Source organism: Oncorhynchus tshawytscha, linkage group LG13, assembly GCF_018296145.1.
Source record: "Oncorhynchus tshawytscha isolate Ot180627B linkage group LG13, Otsh_v2.0, whole genome shotgun sequence".
Classification (NCBI taxonomy): domain Eukaryota; kingdom Metazoa; phylum Chordata; class Actinopteri; order Salmoniformes; family Salmonidae; genus Oncorhynchus; species Oncorhynchus tshawytscha.
Window position 1 is genome coordinate 56,596,494 of NC_056441.1, and position 20,832 is coordinate 56,617,325.

Below are 20,832 nucleotides of genomic sequence, written 5' to 3' on the forward strand. Positions count from 1 at the left end.
TCGAAGATGCACTTAGCTCTTCTCCCCCAAACGGTCGTTTCCCATTCCAACACCCACCTAGTCGGCAGAGAAATAACTGGCGGTGCTACCATCTGGTGTGTAAATTATAGGGAGCACTGAAGAAGGAAGCCACAACTTTTAGATGGGGTACTGTCATATTTATCCAGGAGGGACAAATGGGCATTGCTGACCTGAGAGGGTTGCTGAATGGGCTCTCTCAACTGGTTGTAGAGTATCCTCCGCTAGTTGACGACAACGCCTTCCGGGCATGTTCAAGACGTTGCACACTGTGAAGAGCCTCTTCCATAGCCGTCCCCAGTTGTGCCAGCTGGTCATGGCGTTGACGTAGAAAGTATCCCTGCTCGTCGACCATCTGGGAGATATTCTGTTTTCCTGCTGCTTCCATTGTTGGGGTCAGAATTCTGTATCGTATACGCTGGAAGTCGGAAGAAAGTGGTGAGTTTAATAATAAATGGAGCATTAAACAATGGCACAAGTCGCATATAGACATAAACAATACTGACTGGAGAAAGAACCTAAGGTAGTGCCAGATATAGGGGAGGTAATAAGTGAGGTGATGGAGTCCAGGTGTGCCTGATGATGATCGGCAGGTGCGTGTAATGATTGATGCCAGGTGTGCATAATGATCCAAAGACCAGTGGTTAGTATACCTGCTACGTTGAACGCTGGAGGGGGGGAGTGGGAGTAGACGTGACAGTTACATTTTATGTAGGTTGGAAATACTCAAGGTCTCTAAGTGAAAGACCAAATACTACAGTATCAAGATTAGAATAATTTAAGTTATATTTTTCAAGAATACATGGGAATATATTGTAGCTAACCGCACAGACAGCTGTGTGTTAGGCTAGTAGGTGGTTGTGTTGTATTTACCAGTATCCAGTGTTCGCGGGGTCCGACATGCCAATCAACCTGCTATCTGCCAATCACGGGAATGCCTGGAATGTTCTGATGCCGGGCATCCTGGCGGTTGGCGGAGTGGCGTGGAGGGGGTTTGGGCAGGGGGATGGAGCATTGGAAGTTATGACCAGGTTTAGCCTTTGTTCTCTCTCTTAAGTCTGGCCTTCACAAGAGAAGGTCGCATTTGGCTTGTGGGTTATCTTTAATTTATTTGGCGTGGGCTACGGCCAAACAGTAGCCTGTGTAAAGTCGGGTTAATAAACCGTCAATTCGTAAACTCCTTTATGATCTAGTCAGGTCATTACAATATAATTCATTTAAAAGTTTAAAAAAAAGTGTATGTAGCAATTTTAAAAAATGATGTAATGTTAGCAACATTCCTAGAGGTTATGATTATCTAGCTGTGAGAGATCTGTAATTATATTTCACCTTACTTTTTACCTGGGTCCCAGTATGTTTAGCTAACATTCCACTGCTTGTACTCCGTGTCATGAGCCAAAGATGTTTAGCATGACAAGGAATGCAATGAAGGCTACTGGTACACATAATAAGACTAGATCTCCCCCAAGTGGAGAAACAAATTATAGACGGCCAAGTTGTTGCGGAAGTGACAACATTTCGGGAAACGACAGATGACAGCGAAACAGCTATCGTAAATTAAATTGTTGTCCACAAATAAACTGTACAATAAAGACGTCGACGAAAAGGTAAAATACATAAATCAGTATGACATTTAGCCATGTTATTTTACTATACTTGCTTGCGTGTTGTGGGCTAGCTCTAACTACAACATCCGCATGTCAAATGAGCCATACTGTCCGTTAATAGCTCACTAACTAACGTTAGTAATGATCAGATTCACCAACGACTTCTCTGACTATTTACATAGCTAACTAGCTGTTGAATAAAAACAATACAGTAAGGTGCGTTTCAGTCGCTGTCGTGTTATGAAACGAGCTTCCAAACTGCTTTACTGTAGCTAGGACAGTAACGTTAGCTAACTACAGTACTATAGCTAGCTAGCCTACGTATACTGTACAGATGGCTACACTCTTGAAACAAGTAATAATGGGGTTTTACATCGGTGTATGATATCTAGCCATCTTACTAGCTGCTATGTCAAGTTGATTCCATGTATTTTGTAATTGGGATGTAGGAGGCTGAGTAAGCTAGTTAGTTTGGTAGAAGTAGGGCCTAACACATAAATGACATGGTTAACGTTAGCTAACAAACATGTTTTTCTTAATTTGTGAATATCTGTCAACATTGATATCCATACTCAATTAATTTACTACTGAATAACTGGTTGAACTGGTCAAACGACCCAGAAGTGACAAGTCTTTTCCTTTGTTGATGTAGCCTAGCTTATTCTGCTTTGTAGCTAAATTCGCCCATCTTAATTTACAAGCTTGACAGATTGTGTACAAATGGGTTGAAATGGCCTCTGTCCACACCCAGTAAAAAACACAACGAGTGTGAATTCGTGACACAAGTCTGTTGTCTTAGTCGGGTTATAGTCCTATTCTTTCCTAACAGAGAAAAAGGGCTTGTCAATACTCGGCAAAATATGCGTTGTCGGGGTTGGCTTTGGCATTTTGTAGAACTTGAGTTGATTCATATGCTACATGGCGTTGTCCTTGTATTCTGTGGTTAGACTAGCCTATAATTAGCAGGATCATAGTGTCACATGGATATGGTACAACATGTACCTGCCGCCTCTCCAGTGTTAGTGTCATTAACAGCGCAATGTTACATAGGGCTGGTGCAGTGATTGGCTGGAGGTCTGATATGAACAGTGTGCCAATGAAGGGTGTGTACCAATGTGTTACTTTGAGGGCTGTTGAATATGAGAACTGGGCTGTTGTTGTGAAATATCGCTACTGCCTTTTGAATACCACACTGCAGTGGAGCCATCTCTCTCCCTTCTGTGTGTTCAGCTACCTTCTCTACTCTTCCTCACCACACTGTGTCTCCACAGGCTGCCGGTCCTAATGTGGAGGCGGAGCAGAACTTGCGTTGAGCACCTGCCTGTGTTGCCATGGGTTCACCCCCCTTGTTCCTGCTCCTCCTGGGCCTGACCCCTATGCTCCGTCTGACTGTTCATACCCTCCACACGTCCGCCCCTCCCGTGGCTCCTCCACCCTCCTGTGGGCCGGGCCAGTCATGGGCTGTCCGGTTGCACACAGACTCAGAGCTGCTGGAGGCTGACGGCTCCACCCTGCACGAGCTGGCCAGCATGGTGGCTGAGCAGGCTGGCCTGGAGAACAGGGGCCAGATAGGGCAGCTGGAGGGCCACTACCTGCTCTGTGCCGGCCCCGAGGAGGAGGGCAGAGCGGGGGACGTGCTGGCAGCCCACCCTCATGTGCTCTGGCACTCCCAGGAGCAGGTCCTCAGCCGCTCCAAGAGGGCAATGGCCTTCAACGACCCCAGATATCCCTTACAGTGGCACCTGGTGAGAATTGGGCCTAATTTGTCTTCTTTTATTTCCTCTTCAGAACTGTTTCATAGCTAAGCAACATTTAGATCTACTTACTGCACACTTATAGCCTATAGAAGATTCAGAACTGCATGAACAGTGCTTTTTGAACTGAGTCGCCTGTATGCCATGTTTATTTTCATTCCTAATTTGCAAACAATGTCTTGGACTCGAACCATTGTCACTTCCCCGCTCTTCTCCTCCTCCATCCACGCTTTCTTCCTCCTCCTCTCCACCCACCCGCAGCACAACGATGTCAGGGAGGGCATGGACATCAATGTGACTGGTGTATGGGAGCGCAACATCACAGGGACAGGGGTGACAGTGGTGGTCGTGGATGATGGGGTTCAACACACCCTCCAGGATATTCAGCCAAACTATGTGAGTTTCATGCTGGCCACGTCTAGGCCTATTTCCTTTTTAGCTTTTTGCTGTTAAAAAGCATAAGATGACGCACACCTCAATCTTTTGTAGAGGTTCTGACTAACGGAGAGTAAACTATAAAAAGAAAGTAAGTAGCACACTCTAATTATGCTCCCAAATATTCCATGGGTATCGAAACCAACGTTCCCGCACGCAGTGCCTTCTTCAGTGTTAGGTTTCAGTGCCCTGAAAAAAGCACTGTGCCAGAAACGTTGGTTGCGATACCCATAAAATATTTGGGAGTATAATTAGACTTTCTTTCTATCATGTCATCATCTAGTATGTTATTTTCCAAATTCACATTCTCACAAATACGAATGTTGTCGTGCTTCATTCTGTCCCTTTAGAGTCCAGAGGGCAGTTATGACTTGAACTCCAACGACCCGGACCCCATGCCCCACCCGGACGCCCTCAGTGACAACCACCACGGCACGCGCTGCGCCGGGGAGATCGCCGCCGTCTCCAACAACAGCTTCTGTGCTGTGGGCGTGGCCTATGGCAGTAAAGTGGCAGGTACGTTGTGTGTTTGGAAAGCTTGGTTATGGTGACTGGCAGAAGTTTTTCCAGGGTTGTGTTCATTAGTGCACACCGTAGCAAATAGTTTTGCACGGAAAATGAACAATTGTGTTGCTTATTGGACAAGATCATGTAATTCCTCCCTGTTTGTCTGTTTTCTTTAGTTTTGTGCCTAGAGGGGAATTCAGACCCAAGTTACGCGCACATAAATTGAACTTTTTAAACTTTTTATGCACTTTTCTCTCAATGAGTATTCTGATCTTGAACTTGGGCATCAGGAAACGCATGTGACAGCCAGCTAAACGTTTGGGGTGGATATCATAGAAATTGAGGTGGCAGAGGTGTACGCCGTATTCTGACCGTGACCTAATTCCCTCATAACTCCACCACCTTAACGCGCAAGGAAGCCATGAATAAGGTCGAGCACCTGTCTGTTCAAAGTGGAAAATCATCTACTATTTCCGATAGAAATAACACCCTTCTCCATGCATGGTAATGTAGAAGTTGATAAGAGCTAGGTAAATGAGTAATCTGTTTGGAGAAGGGGATTGTAATTTCAAATAGCAATTGTTTTAGGGTATTTTTCCTTATGATCTCTAGAGAAGAATGTGAAACCAATCGTGGAATATAACAAAATAATATCAACATGACATGTATTTCAGGCCTTTTTACAGTGCATTCGGAAAGTATTCAGACCCCTTGACTTTTTCCACATTGTTACGTCACAGCCTTATTCTAAAATGGATTAAATAGTTTTTTCCCTTATCAATCTACACACTACCCCATAATGACAAAGCAAACACAGGTTTTTAGAAATGTTTGCTAATAAAAAAAAACAAATACTGAAATAACCTTTACATAAGTATTCAGACCCTTTACTCTGTTGAAGCACCTTTGGCAGCGATTACAGCCTCAAGTCTTCTTGGGTATGACACTACAAGCTTGGCACATCTGTATTTAGGGAGTTTCTCCCATTCTTCTCTGCAGATCCTCTCAAGCTCTGTCAGGTTTGATAGGGAGAGTTGCTGCACAGCTATCTGCAGGTTTCCAGAGATGTTCAATTGGGTTCAAGTCAGGCTCAGGCTGGGCCATTCAAGGACATTCAGAGAATTGTCCCAACTCCTGCGTTGTCTTGGCTGTGTGCTTAGTGTCATTGTCCTGTTGGAAGGTGAACCTTTGCACAGTCTAAGGTCCTGATTTCTCTGGAGCAAGTTTTCATCAAGGATCCCTCAGTATTTTGCACAGTTCATATTTCCCTCAATCCTGACTAGTCTCCCAGTCCCTGCCTCTGAAAAACATCCACACAGCATGTTGCTGCCACCACCATGCTTCACCGTAGGGATGGTGCCAGATTTCCTCCAGACATGCCGCTTAGTATTCAGGCCAAAGAGTTCAGTCTTGGTTTCATCAGACCAGATAATCTTGTTTCTCATGGTCTGAGAGTAATTTAGGTGTCTTTTGGCCCTAGTTATGTAGATGGTGCTATGAGATTCTTATGTTTTTGAAGTCTTTTCTTCACGTCATGTTTTGTCTGTTCAGGTATCAGAGTCCTGGATGGGCCGCTCACAGACAGTATGGAGGCGGTGGCTTTCAACAAGCACTACCAGATCAACGACGTCTACAGCTGCAGGTACAACAGTGTACAGCTCAGCCTCACAGGACTCTGAACATGCTTGGTTTGCTTATAATCTCAGCGTAAAGCAAACTACTAAGCGTAATATACAGCCAACCACCGCTCTAAGCATAGTTATGAAGATATGCCCTTCTCGCTCTAGCCCCCCCCAGCTTCTCTTCAGCGGCTGTAGGAAAAATGTGTCTGACTCAACTGTTCTCTCCTCTTCCCTTTCCTCCTCCTCAGTTGGGGTCCTGATGATGATGGCCGCACTGTTGATGGACCACACCCCTTGGGCAAGGTTGGTTTGGATACAACACACGTTACAACACACAACCCATTTCTAACACATATTGCCAGTCCAGGTCTCTTTATAGAAATGCATTATTCTGTACCAGCAGAGGGCAGTATACTGTTGCACTCTACAGGGCACAGTTTGTGAGTGTCTTATGAGACCAAAAAAGAGAGAGCGAATGTCTCACACACGTACACACACACATTCTGAATTGAGACAGAGTGTCTGGCTTTTTCTGGTCATGTTCGTTGCCTAGGTGTTCCTCACTCTCTGAATGGCTTTGGCAGGCACTGTGGAAGTGAATCAGAACCTCCAAATCCCCTCAGCCAGTCCTCATTGTCTAATAGAAATTCATGCTAGCTGCGGCATCCAGGTTTCACAAACCTAAGGATGGAGGTATACAAACATAGTGATCATATAGTTATAGGATTATAGTGACATACACTGAGTATACCAAATATTAGAAACACCTTCCTATTATTGAGTTGCACCCCCCTTTTGCCATCAGAACAGCCTCGTTGGGGCATGGACTCTACAAGGTGTCGAAAGCATTCCACAGGGACGCTGGCCCATGTTGACTCCAATGCTTCCCACAGTTGTGTCAAGTTGGCTGGATGTCCTTTGGTTGGTGGAAAGAGGGGTACTTTTTACCCCTCTTTCTCCCCAATTTCGTGATATCCAATTGGTAGTTAGTCTTGTCCCAATGCTGCAATTCTCGTATGGATAGGCGAAGATCGTGAGCCACGCATCCTCCGAAACACGTTCCTGCCAAGCCGCACTGCTTCTTGACATACTACTCGCCTAACCCAGAAGCCAGCCTCACCAATTTGTCAGAGGAAACACTGTCTAACTGGCGACCGTGTCAACATGCATGTGCCCGGCCCGCCACAGGAGTCGCTAGAGCACGATGGGACAAGGGCATCCCTGCCGGCCAAACCCTCCAATCCAGATGACGCTGGGCCAATTGTGCGCCACCTCATGGGTCTCACGGTCGCGGTCAGCTGTGACACAGCCTGGGATCAAACCCGGGTCTGTAGTGACACCTCTAGCACTGCGATGCAGTGCCTTAGACCGCTGCGCCACTCAGGAGGCCCGGTGGACCATTTTTGATACACACAGGAAACTGTTGAGCGTGAAAACCCCCAGCAGCATTGCAAATCTTGACATAAACTAGTGCACCTGGCACCTACTACCGTACCCGTTCAAAAGCACATAAATATTTTGTCTTACCCATTCACGCCCTGAATGGCACACATGCACGATCAATAACTCAAGGCTTAAAAGGTCTCCTCCACTTCATCTACACTAATTTGAAGTGGATTTAACAAGTGACAGCAGTAAGGGATCATAGCTTTAACCTGGTCAGTCTATATAATGGAAAGAGCATGTGTTTTGTATACTCAATATTGAATATTCAGGTATGACTAGGCCTGAGAATGCTGCTCACCAATGAGGACCCTTGTTAACCATGTTAAAATGTTACTATAAGTCTACAAGAAGTTACTAGGCGTGACTGAAGCGAATGCTTCCTTGTTTTGCCTGTAGGCGGCGCTGCAGCACGGCGTGATTGCTGGCAGAAGGGGCTTCGGCAGTATCTTTGTCGTCGCCAGTGGCAACGGAGGCCAGTACGAGGACAACTGCAACTATGATGGCTATGCTAACTCAATCTACACTGTTACCATTGGTAAGTGAATAGGAGCAATGTTGTCTGTCTCTCTCTGTGTGTGTGTGTGTGTGTGTGTGTGTGTGTGGTGGTGAGTGTTTTCTAATTGTGTGTGTGTGTGTGTGGGTCTCTTGTAGGAGCAGTAAATGAGGAAGGGAAGATGCCCTTCTATGCTGAGGAGTGTGCCTCCATGTTGGCTGTCACCTTCAGCAGTGGGGGCAGAACGCTACGCAGTATTGTGAGTCTGTACTAGTAGCAAACACACACACCATTTAGGGCGTTATCACACAGTTCTGAGTTATAGTTTGAATCAGAGTTCCATTATATGTTTCCTTTTGGTCCGTTTGGTTTTACATCGCCAAATGTCAAGATGCATAACCTGTGTGAACCAAACTTCATATTACTTTCGCTTTGGTCTTCCAGCAACATGCGGGACTAAACAGCGCAATAGTCACTATATTCCATAGCCTATATCCCCGGGTATAGCCCCCTCCCCTCTCCCCTAATCCGCATCAGATGCAATCATAAATGTGCTGCTACTCACAGAATGTTTCAGAGGTGCCAAGTTGAGGTACTGCGTGCATTTCATCAAATGCCCTCAGTCAAACAGCCAATAATACTGCACACCTCTGGTTATTTTCCTGTGTTTGGTCCGGACTGCATTCTCACCTGCAGTGAACTGCACCACGGTACCAATGGAATCCCCCTTCCAAAGACTGGTTGTGCCTTGCCCCTTAAGACATAGATTGATGTGAATGTTAGACAGTGGGATATTGACAGATGATACTGTACTGTGCCATCAGACATCTTTGAATGAAGCAGAGAGGACACATTGATGGCTAGTGAGCTAAAGGAAAACCGCCCAAAAACTGTATTTTGGGTGCTTAGTCCATTGTTGATATAATCCCAGAACACTTTGCATGTCAGCAATCAAGTTTTCAAGATACATAACTTTCAAAGTACAGAAATGCCGTCGGTATGCTGCATTTTGCATAATGTGATGCTGCGTTTTGATTTTGAGCGAGGGCAAAGGAGAGGGTTTTTAGGAAGCTAGAGAGGAGATCTGTAAGGCAAACCTCTGTTTGCTGCTGTTTGTTGCCATCTCCTGGGTAACATGGTTTGGCTGGGTGATGTAAGCCCCGGGTTAAAACCATCAAACTCTCAACTGGCATCCGTGACTTCCTGAAAAGCCAAATCCACCACTTAACACCAGGCCAAGTGGTTTTAGGACTAGGCTCTAGCTCTTGTACCCTGTCGCACGGGTGCTCTGCACATACTGTGTGTATCCCACACGGCACCCTATTCCCTATATAGTACACTGCTTTTGACCAGTAGTGCGCTATATACGCAACAGGGTGACATTTGGGATACAGACACTGTATCCTCCCACCAGCCCGACTGCCTCTAGCTGCCATGTGCTATTCTGCAGTGCCACCACTGCTATGCACCATTCCCTCATCACATTCACAACACATGGGATACCATTTGATATTGAGCAGTGCTGCAGTCTGTGAGCTCGCTTTTCCGCTCTGTGCTGTCATGGCTTTGCTTTAAATAAGAGAAGGCATTCTAGTTGACCATATGTCTGTGGATTCTTCCTCCGTCCCTTTCCCTCCACAGCAGAGAGGCCACATGTCGTGTTCCCGTCAGACTCTCTCCTCTGGGTGTCTGACCAGGCCAGTCGTTACCTATGATCAAACACCCCTAGCTGTCTGTCTGTGTCACCAACGCTCCAGAGAGGTCCCTTACTCCTCTGGAAGACGGGCTGTTTAGACGGCACTGTTAGGATCTGTACTGCAATTCTGTGTCCCAAATGCATCCCAAATTTATATTAATTTGACAGGGAGTCGATGCTGAGACCAAGGTCTCTTTTTCCAGATGAGGCCTGTATAGCACCACCATGCACAATACAAATAAACACATTACCCTACATGAAAAGCCAAACACAATCATAAGAAACAGACACAATCTTCAGTGAAAAGGTCCCCTAACAATCTGAAATGCCCTAGAGGCACACATTCCTCCATTTTGAAAGTGTATTGTAGATCGTTCCACCCGTAAGGTGCTAAACAACTCAGTAGAGATGGAAGGGATGTCCAGAGTTGGCCATCCCTGAGCCCGGGTCCGGTAGCTCGTACGTCTAGGTTAACAATGAGACAAGGTATGGCAGAAGTTTATGCAAGTGGGCTTTAGAGACTAAAAGAGAGCAATGCATCGATCTTCAAAGAGGGCCAGGTTACTTTCTGATACAAAATGAAATGATGTGTACTGAACCTATTGCCCATAATAAAGTGCATAGCGCTATGATAAACTACATCCAATGGCTTCGATACAGTGGCAGCTGCATTCATATAAATGTGTATGCAGGTCATTTGAATGAAGCCATTGGATGTAGTTTATCATAGCGCTATGCACTTTATTATGGGCAATAGGTTCAGTACACCTCATACCATTGTCATGCATTTTATGCTCATAAACTAGTACATATGTAAAAATACACCCTATACTCTAACCCAAAAGTACACACATCACAGAGCTCATATGTTATTCTCTCTTTGTTTATGTCAGATATTGAGCCCATGACTGTCCGGGGTATTTCCCGCTCAAGTCCAATAGGGAATAGGCTCTCGTTTGGGACGCAACCATAGTAATTTCTCTCCATTTGGAAGGGCTATGGGATCTATACTAGTATGCAGGTCTGAAATGCTTGAGCGTGTCAGTGATCATTCAGTAAGGCTGAAACAGTGTCTATAGAGCCGGTAGAAATGCATGTGAAGCGAGAAAATGGCATCTTTATCTATTACCCCCTTCCCCCGGGCAGAGATGTTTATCAGTGACTCCCATCAGCAGTCTTTTTCTCCCTGCTGTCTCCCTGTCCCTGTATTCCTATCAATCTCTCTCCCTCCTTCACCACTTCCTGTCTGTCTGTTTTAGCCCTTCTCTCTCCTTGTCCTCCAACTTAAGACCCTCCATCTCCAACTCTCTCCATGTTTTATTTTCCTCCCTAGTCATCGCATAGCTCCTTACCACTGGCTGTTTGTAATAGTGTGAGAGTGTTTTGTCTGCATACATGTTTATGACTATTCTGTGTGTACTGTGTAGGTGACGTCAGACTGGTCACTGCAGCAGGGCACAGGCTGTACTGACGGGCACACGGGCACCTCGGCGGCGGCACCCCTGGCGGCTGGCATGGTGGCTCTGATGCTGCAGGTCCGGCCCTGTCTCACCTGGAGAGACGTGCAGCACATCATCACCTACACAGCCACAAAGGTACAATGTACATGACAACAGAGTGACATCACCACCTACACAGCCACACAGGTACAATCTACATGACAACAGAGTGACATCATCACCTACACAGCCACACAGGTACAATCTACATGACAACAGAGTGACATCACCACCTACACAGACCCACAGGTACAATATACATGACAACAGAATGACGTCACCACCTACACAGGTCACTCTGTTGTCATGTAGATTGTACCTGTGTGGCTGTGTAGGTGATGATGTCACTCTGTTGTCATGTAGATTGTACATCATCACTTACACAGCCACACAGGTACAATATACATGACAACAGTGACATCATCACCTACACAGCCACACAGGTACAATCTACATGACAACAGAGTGACATCACCACCTACACAGCCACACAGGTACAATCTACATGACAACAGAGTGACATCATCACCTACACAGCCACACAGGTACAATCTACATGACAACAGAGTGACATCATCACCTACACAGCCACACAGGTACAATCTACATGACAACAGAGTGACATCATCACCTACACAGCCACACAGGTACAATCTAAATGACAACAGTGACATCACCTACATAGCCACACAGGTACAATCTACATGACAACAGAGTGACATCACCCCCTACACAGGTACAATCTACATGACAACAAAGTGACATCACCACCTACACAGGTACAATCTACATGACAACACCACCTACATGCACACTTCACAGTCATGTAGACATACAGTGAGCTCTAAAAGTATTGGTACATTGACATACTAACCTCTCCACGTTACAATAACAGTGGAGGTTAGCATTTTTGGGGGCTATGATATATTGTCCCAATACTTTTGGTCCCCTAAAATGGTAGGATTATGTCCAAACAGTGCTCTGGTTTCTAAACGGTTCACCTGATATGGATGAAAATGCCCTCCAATGAAAGCTGACAGTCTGGTATCATTTCAAATCCAGAGTGCTGGAGTACAGAGCCAAAAGAACAAAACAGTCACTGACCCAATACAATTTTGGACCTCACTGTATGACCCCCCTTTATGTACTGTAGAATTAATCACTGCTACACAAGCACATACAGTTCCTAATTGTGTGTGTCTGTAGTATGATGTGCAAGGGGATTGGAAAATCAATGGAGCGGGCTTCCACCACAGTCACCAGCACGGCTTCGGCCTGCTCAACGCCTGGCGGCTGGTCAACGCTGCCAAGGTACCTCTCCACCTCACCCACTCCCTTCCTAATGTCTCAGTAGCACACTAATGTCAAGCTTTACCAACTACACCGTTAGGAGTGGTAGGGATTTTCTTTCAGCTAATTCAATATTCTGCTCATTTAAAATAGACTGAGGGTATACATGTGAAAGTTTTTTGTTTTGTGCGTGTGTATTAATCAGGTGTGGGAGATGGTGCCGTTCCTAGTGTCCTATCAGAGCCCAGTGCTGAAGGAGGAGGAGCTTATTCCAGCCTATCCGGATCAACTCAACCTAACCTGGAACGGTTGGTAGCGTTTGTGTGTGTGAGAATGAGCAAGCAAGCGAGTCTGAATATTTGCTGTTTCTCTTCTCTCTGCCAGTGCTCTCCAGAGAGACCCTCCCAACAGGCAATCAGCAGTCTGCCCTTATTAGGCAATGTTCTTCAGAGTTTCTCTGTCACTGGGTACACTGACTGAACTATGGAGGAGAGAACACATCCCTACGTTCCCTCTCTCTCCCTCTCTGACACACACACACACACAGTGTCACAGCAGAGATGTCTGTATTCCTCCTCCCTCCCTCTCTTCTTCCCTCCTAGGCCAGCGTATGCAGCCTGTGTGTTGCCTGTTCTGTGGTCAGAAGCAGAACCAGAAGCACTGTTTCCCTGCTGCAGCACAGCTGTGTGTGTGTGTGTGTGTGTGTGTGTGTGTCCGTCCAGTCTCACGTGACTAGGGTTCCTAAGGACAAAGCAGAGGAGGAGTTGTTGTCAAAGGCTAAATGTTTTAGTCCAAGTGGGACATGCGTTTTGAATGAATGAAATTCGAGATATAAATCGACTTTGTATTTATACATGGAAATTATATTTCCGTTCATTGAAAAGTAAGCTAGTTTTGGTTATTCCCAACGATACATGAGGTGGGTTGTTATGTTAAACTACTCTATCGCTAGGCTATTTGTTGTCCTTGTTGCTATGTGTTTTGGCCGGTCCATTAGCTTAAGGTCCAGTAGTTAGTGTGATCACTATTTCCTTCCCATGTGAAAAGGGAAGACTAGAGTGTTCAGTCCCAAACGTTGGATTCCCAAAAGATAGGCGCGTGTTGTTGTTGAAAAGAAACGCTGCTGTTAAAAACGTCTTAAGATGTTTGTCAGGAGAGGAATGTATGGGGTGCATGCCAGGGCAGCGTTGATTAAAACCTCTGCCATTCAAACTGCATCCCAAATTGCACTCTGTTCTTATAGTGCACAAAGTCTGACCCGGGCTCATAAGGCTCTGATCAAAAGTCATGCAAATATCGAGGGAAAAGGGTACCACTTGGGATGTAGCTACAATTTCTGGCTAATTAATCTTCCCGTGTGTGTGTGTGTCGGAGAGGAAGAGAACAGTAGAAGCGAAGCATAGCCATTGTGTTGATTTAGCTTCATTGAGTTGATTATGCAGACCTCCATATTGGTGAAAAAGATTCTATCATTCCAGAGCTTGGAGCATTTGGGTTGCAACAAGTTTGTGCATCATTTAATATGAAACGTGTATGAAAAGGCAGTAACGCACTCTTAAGACACACCAGTTGTGATTATGTGGATGAGTGAGATTCTCATTAAAAGTCACTGTCTGTGTGGGAGGGTCTCTGAGGAACTTTTACCAGTCCTGTATGTTTGGAAGATGATTGGACTCCAGGAAGAGTCCATACTTTCCCCCCTCCCTCCATCCATCCTGCTCTACCCCTATACACTCTGCCCCTCTCTCTGCACCCCTTCACCACCAGTCTCTCTTCCTCCACACCTTTGTATATCCCTCTCTCTAGCTCTCCTTCCTTGGCCTGGGGAAGTGTTTTTCCCTAGATGGTAATGGAGCATTAAGGCCCATTAGCAAACAGGGGGTGAGGAAATGCCAGTGAATTACAGTACGCTGCTGCTGCAGGTCAGGAATCCAGAGTGAGGCTCCGCTGTGAGGGACTTACAAGTCTGTCTGCTCCTTGCATGTTCTACGACTGAGACATATTGTATTCCTCTGGTGGGGGGGGGGGTCCTCACAAGCATTGGTTGTAGAATATCAGCAACAGAGCTATTGCACAGTGGATGGTGCAGTAACAATGTTAAAGGCTTCTGGGGAAGATTTGGGTGTAAAAGGAGACCGCTCAGAGAAGCAGTCAAAATACGAAAATGTATTTGAATGTCCCAACAGGCACCTGATACAATTGCTAAAACAATATATAGTCATTCTGAATGAAGAAGACATGCATCATTACAGACACTGGGTAATATAAGACTGATGACACTTTCAACAACTTTCAATTAAACATGAGGACAGTGATACATGATCTTGAACAGAGGCGAAAACAAGATTGCAGGTGTCTGGGACAGACGCATATACAAAGATCTTATGGGGAAATACAGTTTCACACTAAATGGAATGGCCTTAGATGGCCTTTAATTAAGATTGGACCTATGGGCAACCAGAGTAAAGGTCAATCACGTGTGGCCACAGCCGACCCTTCACTGTTTATATGTAGTTTTCATTGGCTCCTCTGCTCTTCCCCTCACTCTGCCGTTCCTATCGAAAGACATATAGTCATTCATTAGGATCTCTGTGCTCCTCTCACCCCAGTCACTGCAGCTGACCTCAGGCAGTCCGGGATGCAGACCTTGGAGCACGTGTCTGTCACCTTGACGATGGTCCATTCTCGCCGTGGCAACGTGGAGATTGTACTACTCTGCCCCAGTGGCATGACCTCACTCATCGGGGCGCGCCGTACTCTGGACATGTGAGTTAGCACACACACACAAATCAAATGAAAAGCTTATTAGTCGCGTACATAGATTTGTATAATGTTATAGCAGGTGCAGAGAAATGCTTGTTTCTAGCTCCAACAGTGCAGTAATAACTAGGGATGCACAATATATCGGTGAACATATCGGAATCGGACAATATTAGCTAAAAATGCCGGCATCGGCCTGATGTCTAGTTTTACGCCGATGTGAAAGACCGATGTCAAAGCTGACGTGCATACCTATATAACGTAGGTACATGACGTCATGATGCCACGGAACACTTAGCGCTTCATGTGCTACAGCATTCTTAACCTAGCCCACAATGTCTGCTGTGTGGATGGAGCAGTCAACAAGTCGAGCAGTCATTTGAAAGAGTAAGACATTTTCAGCGAGACAACTCAAAGGCGAAATCCATTAAAGCCAAGATGTTTCCCTACTGGAGTTAAACGGTAATAGTGTCACAGCTAAAAAAAATTTTTTTTTAAATGCTATTAGCTTTACGACTGTCATTTGGACCAGCGATATCAACCCCATGAGTCTGACAGCACAGTGGGTCGTCAAGGATTTTGTATGTTCATGAATGTGCTGGTTGTCATGCCGCTCCTGCCATTTCAATGGCATTTGAGAACATGTTTGAAACATGAACACACTAGCTAGTTCCATTTGAACAACTGACTGGAGTGTGTGTGTGTGTGTGTGTGTGTGTGTGTGTGTGTGTGTAACCTTTTTTTATTTAACTAAGCAAGTCAGTTAAGAACAAATTCTTATATACAATGACGGGCAAACCCGGACGACGCTGGGCCAATTGTGCTCAGCCCTATGGGACTCCCAATCATGGCCGGATGTGATACAGCCTGGATTTGTACCAGGGACTGTAGTGACACCTCTTGCACTGAAATGCAGTGCCTTAGACAGCTGCGTCCATGTGTGTGTGTTAACTATTTAACTGCACTAGAATGCTTAAAAGGCCGCCAAAATTTTCAATATAAGTTATTAGCAAGGAAAATATCGGTATCGGCCAAAAATGTAATATCAGTGCATCACTAGTAATAACAGTGCACACACAGACACTATATATTCAAAAGAATATGTGAGCACACCTTCAAAGTAGTAGATTATACTATTTCAGCCACACCCGTTGCTGACAGGTGTATTCAATCGAGCACACAGCCTTGCAATCTCCATAGACAAACATTGGCAGTAGAATGGCCTTACCGAAGAGCTCAGTGACTTTCAACGTGGCACCATCATAGGATGCCACCTTTCCAACAAATATCTGCCTTGCTAGAGCTGCCCCGGTCAACTGTAAGTGCTCCTATTGGGAAGTTGAAACGTCTAGGAGCAACAACAGGTTGACCGCGAAGTGGTAGACCATACAAGCTCAGAATGGGACTGCCGAGTACTGAAGCGCGTAGCTCATAAAAATCAACTGTCCTTGGTTGCAATACTGACTACTGAGTTCCAACCTGCCTCTGGAAGCAACGTCAGCACAATAATTGTTAGTTGGGAGCATCATGAAATGGGTTTCCATGGTCGAGCAGCCGCACACAATCCTAAGATCACCATGCGCAATGCCAAGCGTTGGCTGGAGTGGTGTAAAGCTCGCCGCCATTGGACTCTGGAGCAGTGGAAACACTTTCTCTGGAGTGATGAATCACGCTTCACCGTCTGATGGACGTTGGGGTTGGCGGATCTGGGGTTGGCGGATGCCAGGAGAACACTACCTGCCCAAATGCATATAGCTAACTGTAAAGTTTGGTGGATGGGGAATAATGGGCTGGGTCTGTTTTTCATGGTTTGGCTAGGCCCCTTAGTTCCAGTGAAGGGAATGCCCTTTCATGTTTCAGCATGACAATGCCAATGTGCACAAAGTGAGGTCCATACAGAAGGTTTGTCGAGATCGGTGTGGAAGAACTTGACTGGCCTGCACAGAGCTCTGACCTCAACCTCACCGAACACCTTTGGGATGAATTGTAACACCGTTTGCGAGCCAGGCCTAATAGACCAACATCAGTGCCGACCTCACTAATGCTCTTGTGGCTGAATGGAAGCAAGTCCCCCGCAGCGATGTCCCTTCCAACATCTAGTGGAAAGCCTTCCCAGAAAGGTAGAGGCTGTTATAGCAGCAAAGGGGGAACCAACTCCATATTAATGGCCATGAATTTGAAATGAGATGTTCAACAAGAAGGTGTCCACATACTTTTGGTCAAGTAGTGCATGTACACACTGATTTTAGTTTGACATTCTATTTACTTACTCAAAAAAAAAATCACAAAATATGACATCCTTTCCTCTGTCCTTTTGTGTGTTACTCCAGGGATACCTCTGGTTACTCAGACTGGACGTTCTCCACTGTGCGCTGCTGGGGGGAGAGAGCCGAGGGCCAGTACAGGCTGCAAGTCTCTGACCACAGTAAGGACCAGTCTTTGTCTCTCTGTCGTTCACCTGTCTGCCACTGACTACTACATGACCCTGGCTACAGTATGAGCTCTCTGTTGCTCAGTCATCATCTCCCCCCGCCCTCTCTGTCTTTGTCCCTTTCTTTGTTTTTTTGAAGACCCTGGGTTGACCCTGGGCTCTCTGAAGCACTGGAAGCTCACTCTGTACGGCTCCTCTCTGTCCTTCGAAGAGGTCAAGGAGAGACAGAGGTCAGGATACACATCACTGTTAAAACAGCAGCCTGCATTGATATAAATAGAAAACATGTCTAATTATATTTATTATGCGTTTTTGGATGCTCTATTTTTAAAGGGAAGGGATGTTTAGTCATTGGTGCTCCCTTGGTGGATGTGAGCATTGATTTGGTTGTGTGTTTTGATTGACAGTGTAGTGGAGGAGGCTATGGGGGGGCAGTTTCTGGACAGCAGTTTCTCCCTGCCCTGTCCTGCAGGCATGGACATCCCCTCTGAGACGGTCAGCCCGTTCACCTCCAAGAGCCTCAAGGTATGTTACACACACTCACACAAAATAAATATGCCTAATTTTGTAATTTCCTCCCCTCACCCATCACCATGTCTCTGTGTAGTCTCTGCTACTGCTGGGCTGCTTTGCCCTCTTCTGGTCCTTGTACTACACCCTGGAGGTGACCCTGGCCAACCTGGACTTTAGGGGACTGTGTCGGCGGGGCAGGGGGACGCGGGGCTCCCGCGGGGGCCGGGGGAGAGGCACTGGAACTCTGGGGGACAGCTCTGAGCTGGAGATGCAGAGTGTGTTGGACTCAGAGTACAAGGTGCCCTTCATCACTGGAGACACTGCCACATAACACTGGAGAAAACCTCTGTCCTTTCTCCTTACGACATCCCACCTGCTGCTCAACAGTCTGGGCCTGGCACCAGTGGGGCCAACTGAACTGAACTGGAGACTGAACTATGTGGGCTGGAACTGTGTGCTCACTGGCCAACCCATTGCTCCCCAAGCCTGCGGCCTTTTATCAGTGTTGCAGTGCCCCGTGTGTCTGAATAAGTGTACTGCGGTGGAGCAACCTAAACCCCCTGGATCTCTCAGGACCCTCCGGTCTCACCTAGCAGTGCTATAGAGGTGGTAGTTTGACTTGGTCTTTGGTTTGGAGTATATATCACTAGTTTGGTTCAGTCCCATACCTGGGTCTTTTAGTGTGGGACTAGGTGTGCCGGACAACCAGACAGAGCATCACTCCCGGGGCGGTTTCCTGGACAACCAGACAGAGCATCACTCCCGGGGTGGTTTCCTGGACAACCAGAAAGAGCATCACTCCCGGGCTGGTTTCCTGGACAACGATTAAGGCTAATCTTGGTCAGGATTAGGTTTAGTCTGTGTTTATGGCAAACTTCTAAAGTTTATTAGGTGTGTACCATGGGAAGGCATTACAATGCTGTGTGTGTGTGAATGTGTTTTAAAATGTAAATGGTGTTTGGTTTTGAGGATGTGTGTGAGTGCTCTTGATTATGGTTACTTTAAGTTATTTTTTTAAATGAAAGGTGTTACTCATAGGATTTTATAAAAATGTTGCATTGTAATTTCAGAAAATGTCCATAATACACTGTGTACAAAACAAACACCTTCCTATTATTGAGTTGCACCCTCCCTTTTGCCCTCAGAACAGCCTCATTTTGTCGGGGCATGGACTCTACAAGGTGTCAAGCATTCCACAGGGATGATGGCACATGTTGATGCCAATTATTCCCACAGTTGTCAAGTTGACTGGATGTCCTTTGGGTTGTAGAACAAGTTGCTTTCGGTTTTGATCCACCAGCTTCAAACAGCTGTAAAATAATGTATTTTTTGCAACGATTGAGATGGTACAATGGTTCCCAACACTATTCAATGCTTGTTTTTGCACATAAATTGAGCGAACAGTGTAGAATTTGAGCAGCTAGGAAATAAGCAATTTCCACTAGTCAGAACAGCTTTCCTATTTTAATTAACAGATGCCGTTCTGGTGGGAGATTAATCACAGGTAAGATAATATTGTGAAACACTATTAGCGACAGATATTTAATGGACATTTTCTGAAATTACAATACAAAAAAGAAATCCTATGTGTAGAAACTTTAAAGCTACAATATGTAACTATTTGGGTGACCTGACCAAATTCACATAGAAATGTGAGATATTTAATTCCTATTGAAAGCAGTATAAGAAGCAGTAGATCTGTTCTATGTGTGCTATTTCTATGCTTCCCATTCTGTTTTGTTTTTGCTTCTTTTGGTTTTGGACACTAACTTCAAACAGCTGAATATACAATATTTTTGGTTATGGAAAATATATTTCACGACTTAGATGGTACAATGATTCTCTACACAATGGCGGTTTTGTCACAAACTGAAATTAGGGGAACTATTCTAATTTTAGCAAACAGGAAATGGTGGAGCGATTTCTGCATAGTGCACCTTTTAACTTAATTATTTTGTAAACAGACCTCTCGTTTGGGCGTGGTGGTTTTGGAATGTTATTTTGTGCAGACTATATACATTTTTCTGGTACTTGAGCTTGATTTGGGGGTTGAATGTATTTAATTTTTTTTGTATCAACTGTAATATGTTACAATCAACAATATTTCGGAGAGTTAGATTTTTTTTTAATGAACTGAAACAAAGATTTTATTTGTGTTTACTGGACTAAACTGGAAGCCTGTTCCGGTCACAGCTTGACTGAGTAAAATGAATTGGAGTTTCAGGCTGGATCATTCCCATCATTTCCCTTCCAATCATACTAGAGGAATTTAGGACGAAGTCAGTGCTATCGCCGGCGTGTTTTGGACTTCTAACCCCTTTCTTAAACATTGTCTGACCTACAACAGCTGGGTTGTTGCATTAGTCTGTGTGATTAACAGGGGTTGAGGTAGAGTGGTGTTTGAGACTAGGGCGGATCCCGAAAAATGGTTATTCTCACAAAAAAAACGTGTGAATGACAATCTATTAAAAGCTGACCCTAGTCGTTAGAAGGCAAGAGGTTCTTCTACATAGATCATTGGAAATCCCAGGACATAGTCTTATACTGTAATAAGCTCATATAGTTTCTGTCACAAACTCTAAACTTGTCACTGACTAATTGGATATTCATTTCCCACTGAGCAAACAATTTCTGTACTTACAGCATTCTTATTAATTTATGCATTTTTTGCTTAACGATCCTTATTTGTGCATTGACATTTGTCAATAAAACTCATGGATGCAAGTATTTATGTCAAATAGTTTTTTCCACTTGAAGCCCT

The 20,832-nt window shown here is 45.2% G+C and overlaps 1 protein-coding gene across 1 annotated transcript; it reads left to right on the forward strand.

Annotated features, from left to right (window-relative positions):
* Nucleotides 1-1,481: 1,481 nt before the first annotated feature.
* Nucleotides 1,482-20,798, forward strand: LOC112265204 (proprotein convertase subtilisin/kexin type 7). The gene is made up of 16 exons (XM_024442306.2): nt 1,482-1,625; nt 2,897-3,370; nt 3,641-3,775; nt 4,165-4,330; nt 5,873-5,963; nt 6,192-6,246; nt 7,786-7,924; nt 8,041-8,141; nt 11,006-11,173; nt 12,284-12,388; nt 12,573-12,675; nt 14,977-15,133; nt 17,458-17,552; nt 17,698-17,788; nt 17,966-18,083; nt 18,166-20,798. The coding sequence occupies exons 2-16, from the start codon at nt 2,957-2,959 to the stop codon at nt 18,400-18,402; spliced, it is 2,175 nt and encodes a 724-aa protein (XP_024298074.1). The 5' UTR covers nt 1,482-1,625; nt 2,897-2,956; the 3' UTR covers nt 18,403-20,798.
* Nucleotides 20,799-20,832: the final 34 nt, after the last annotated feature.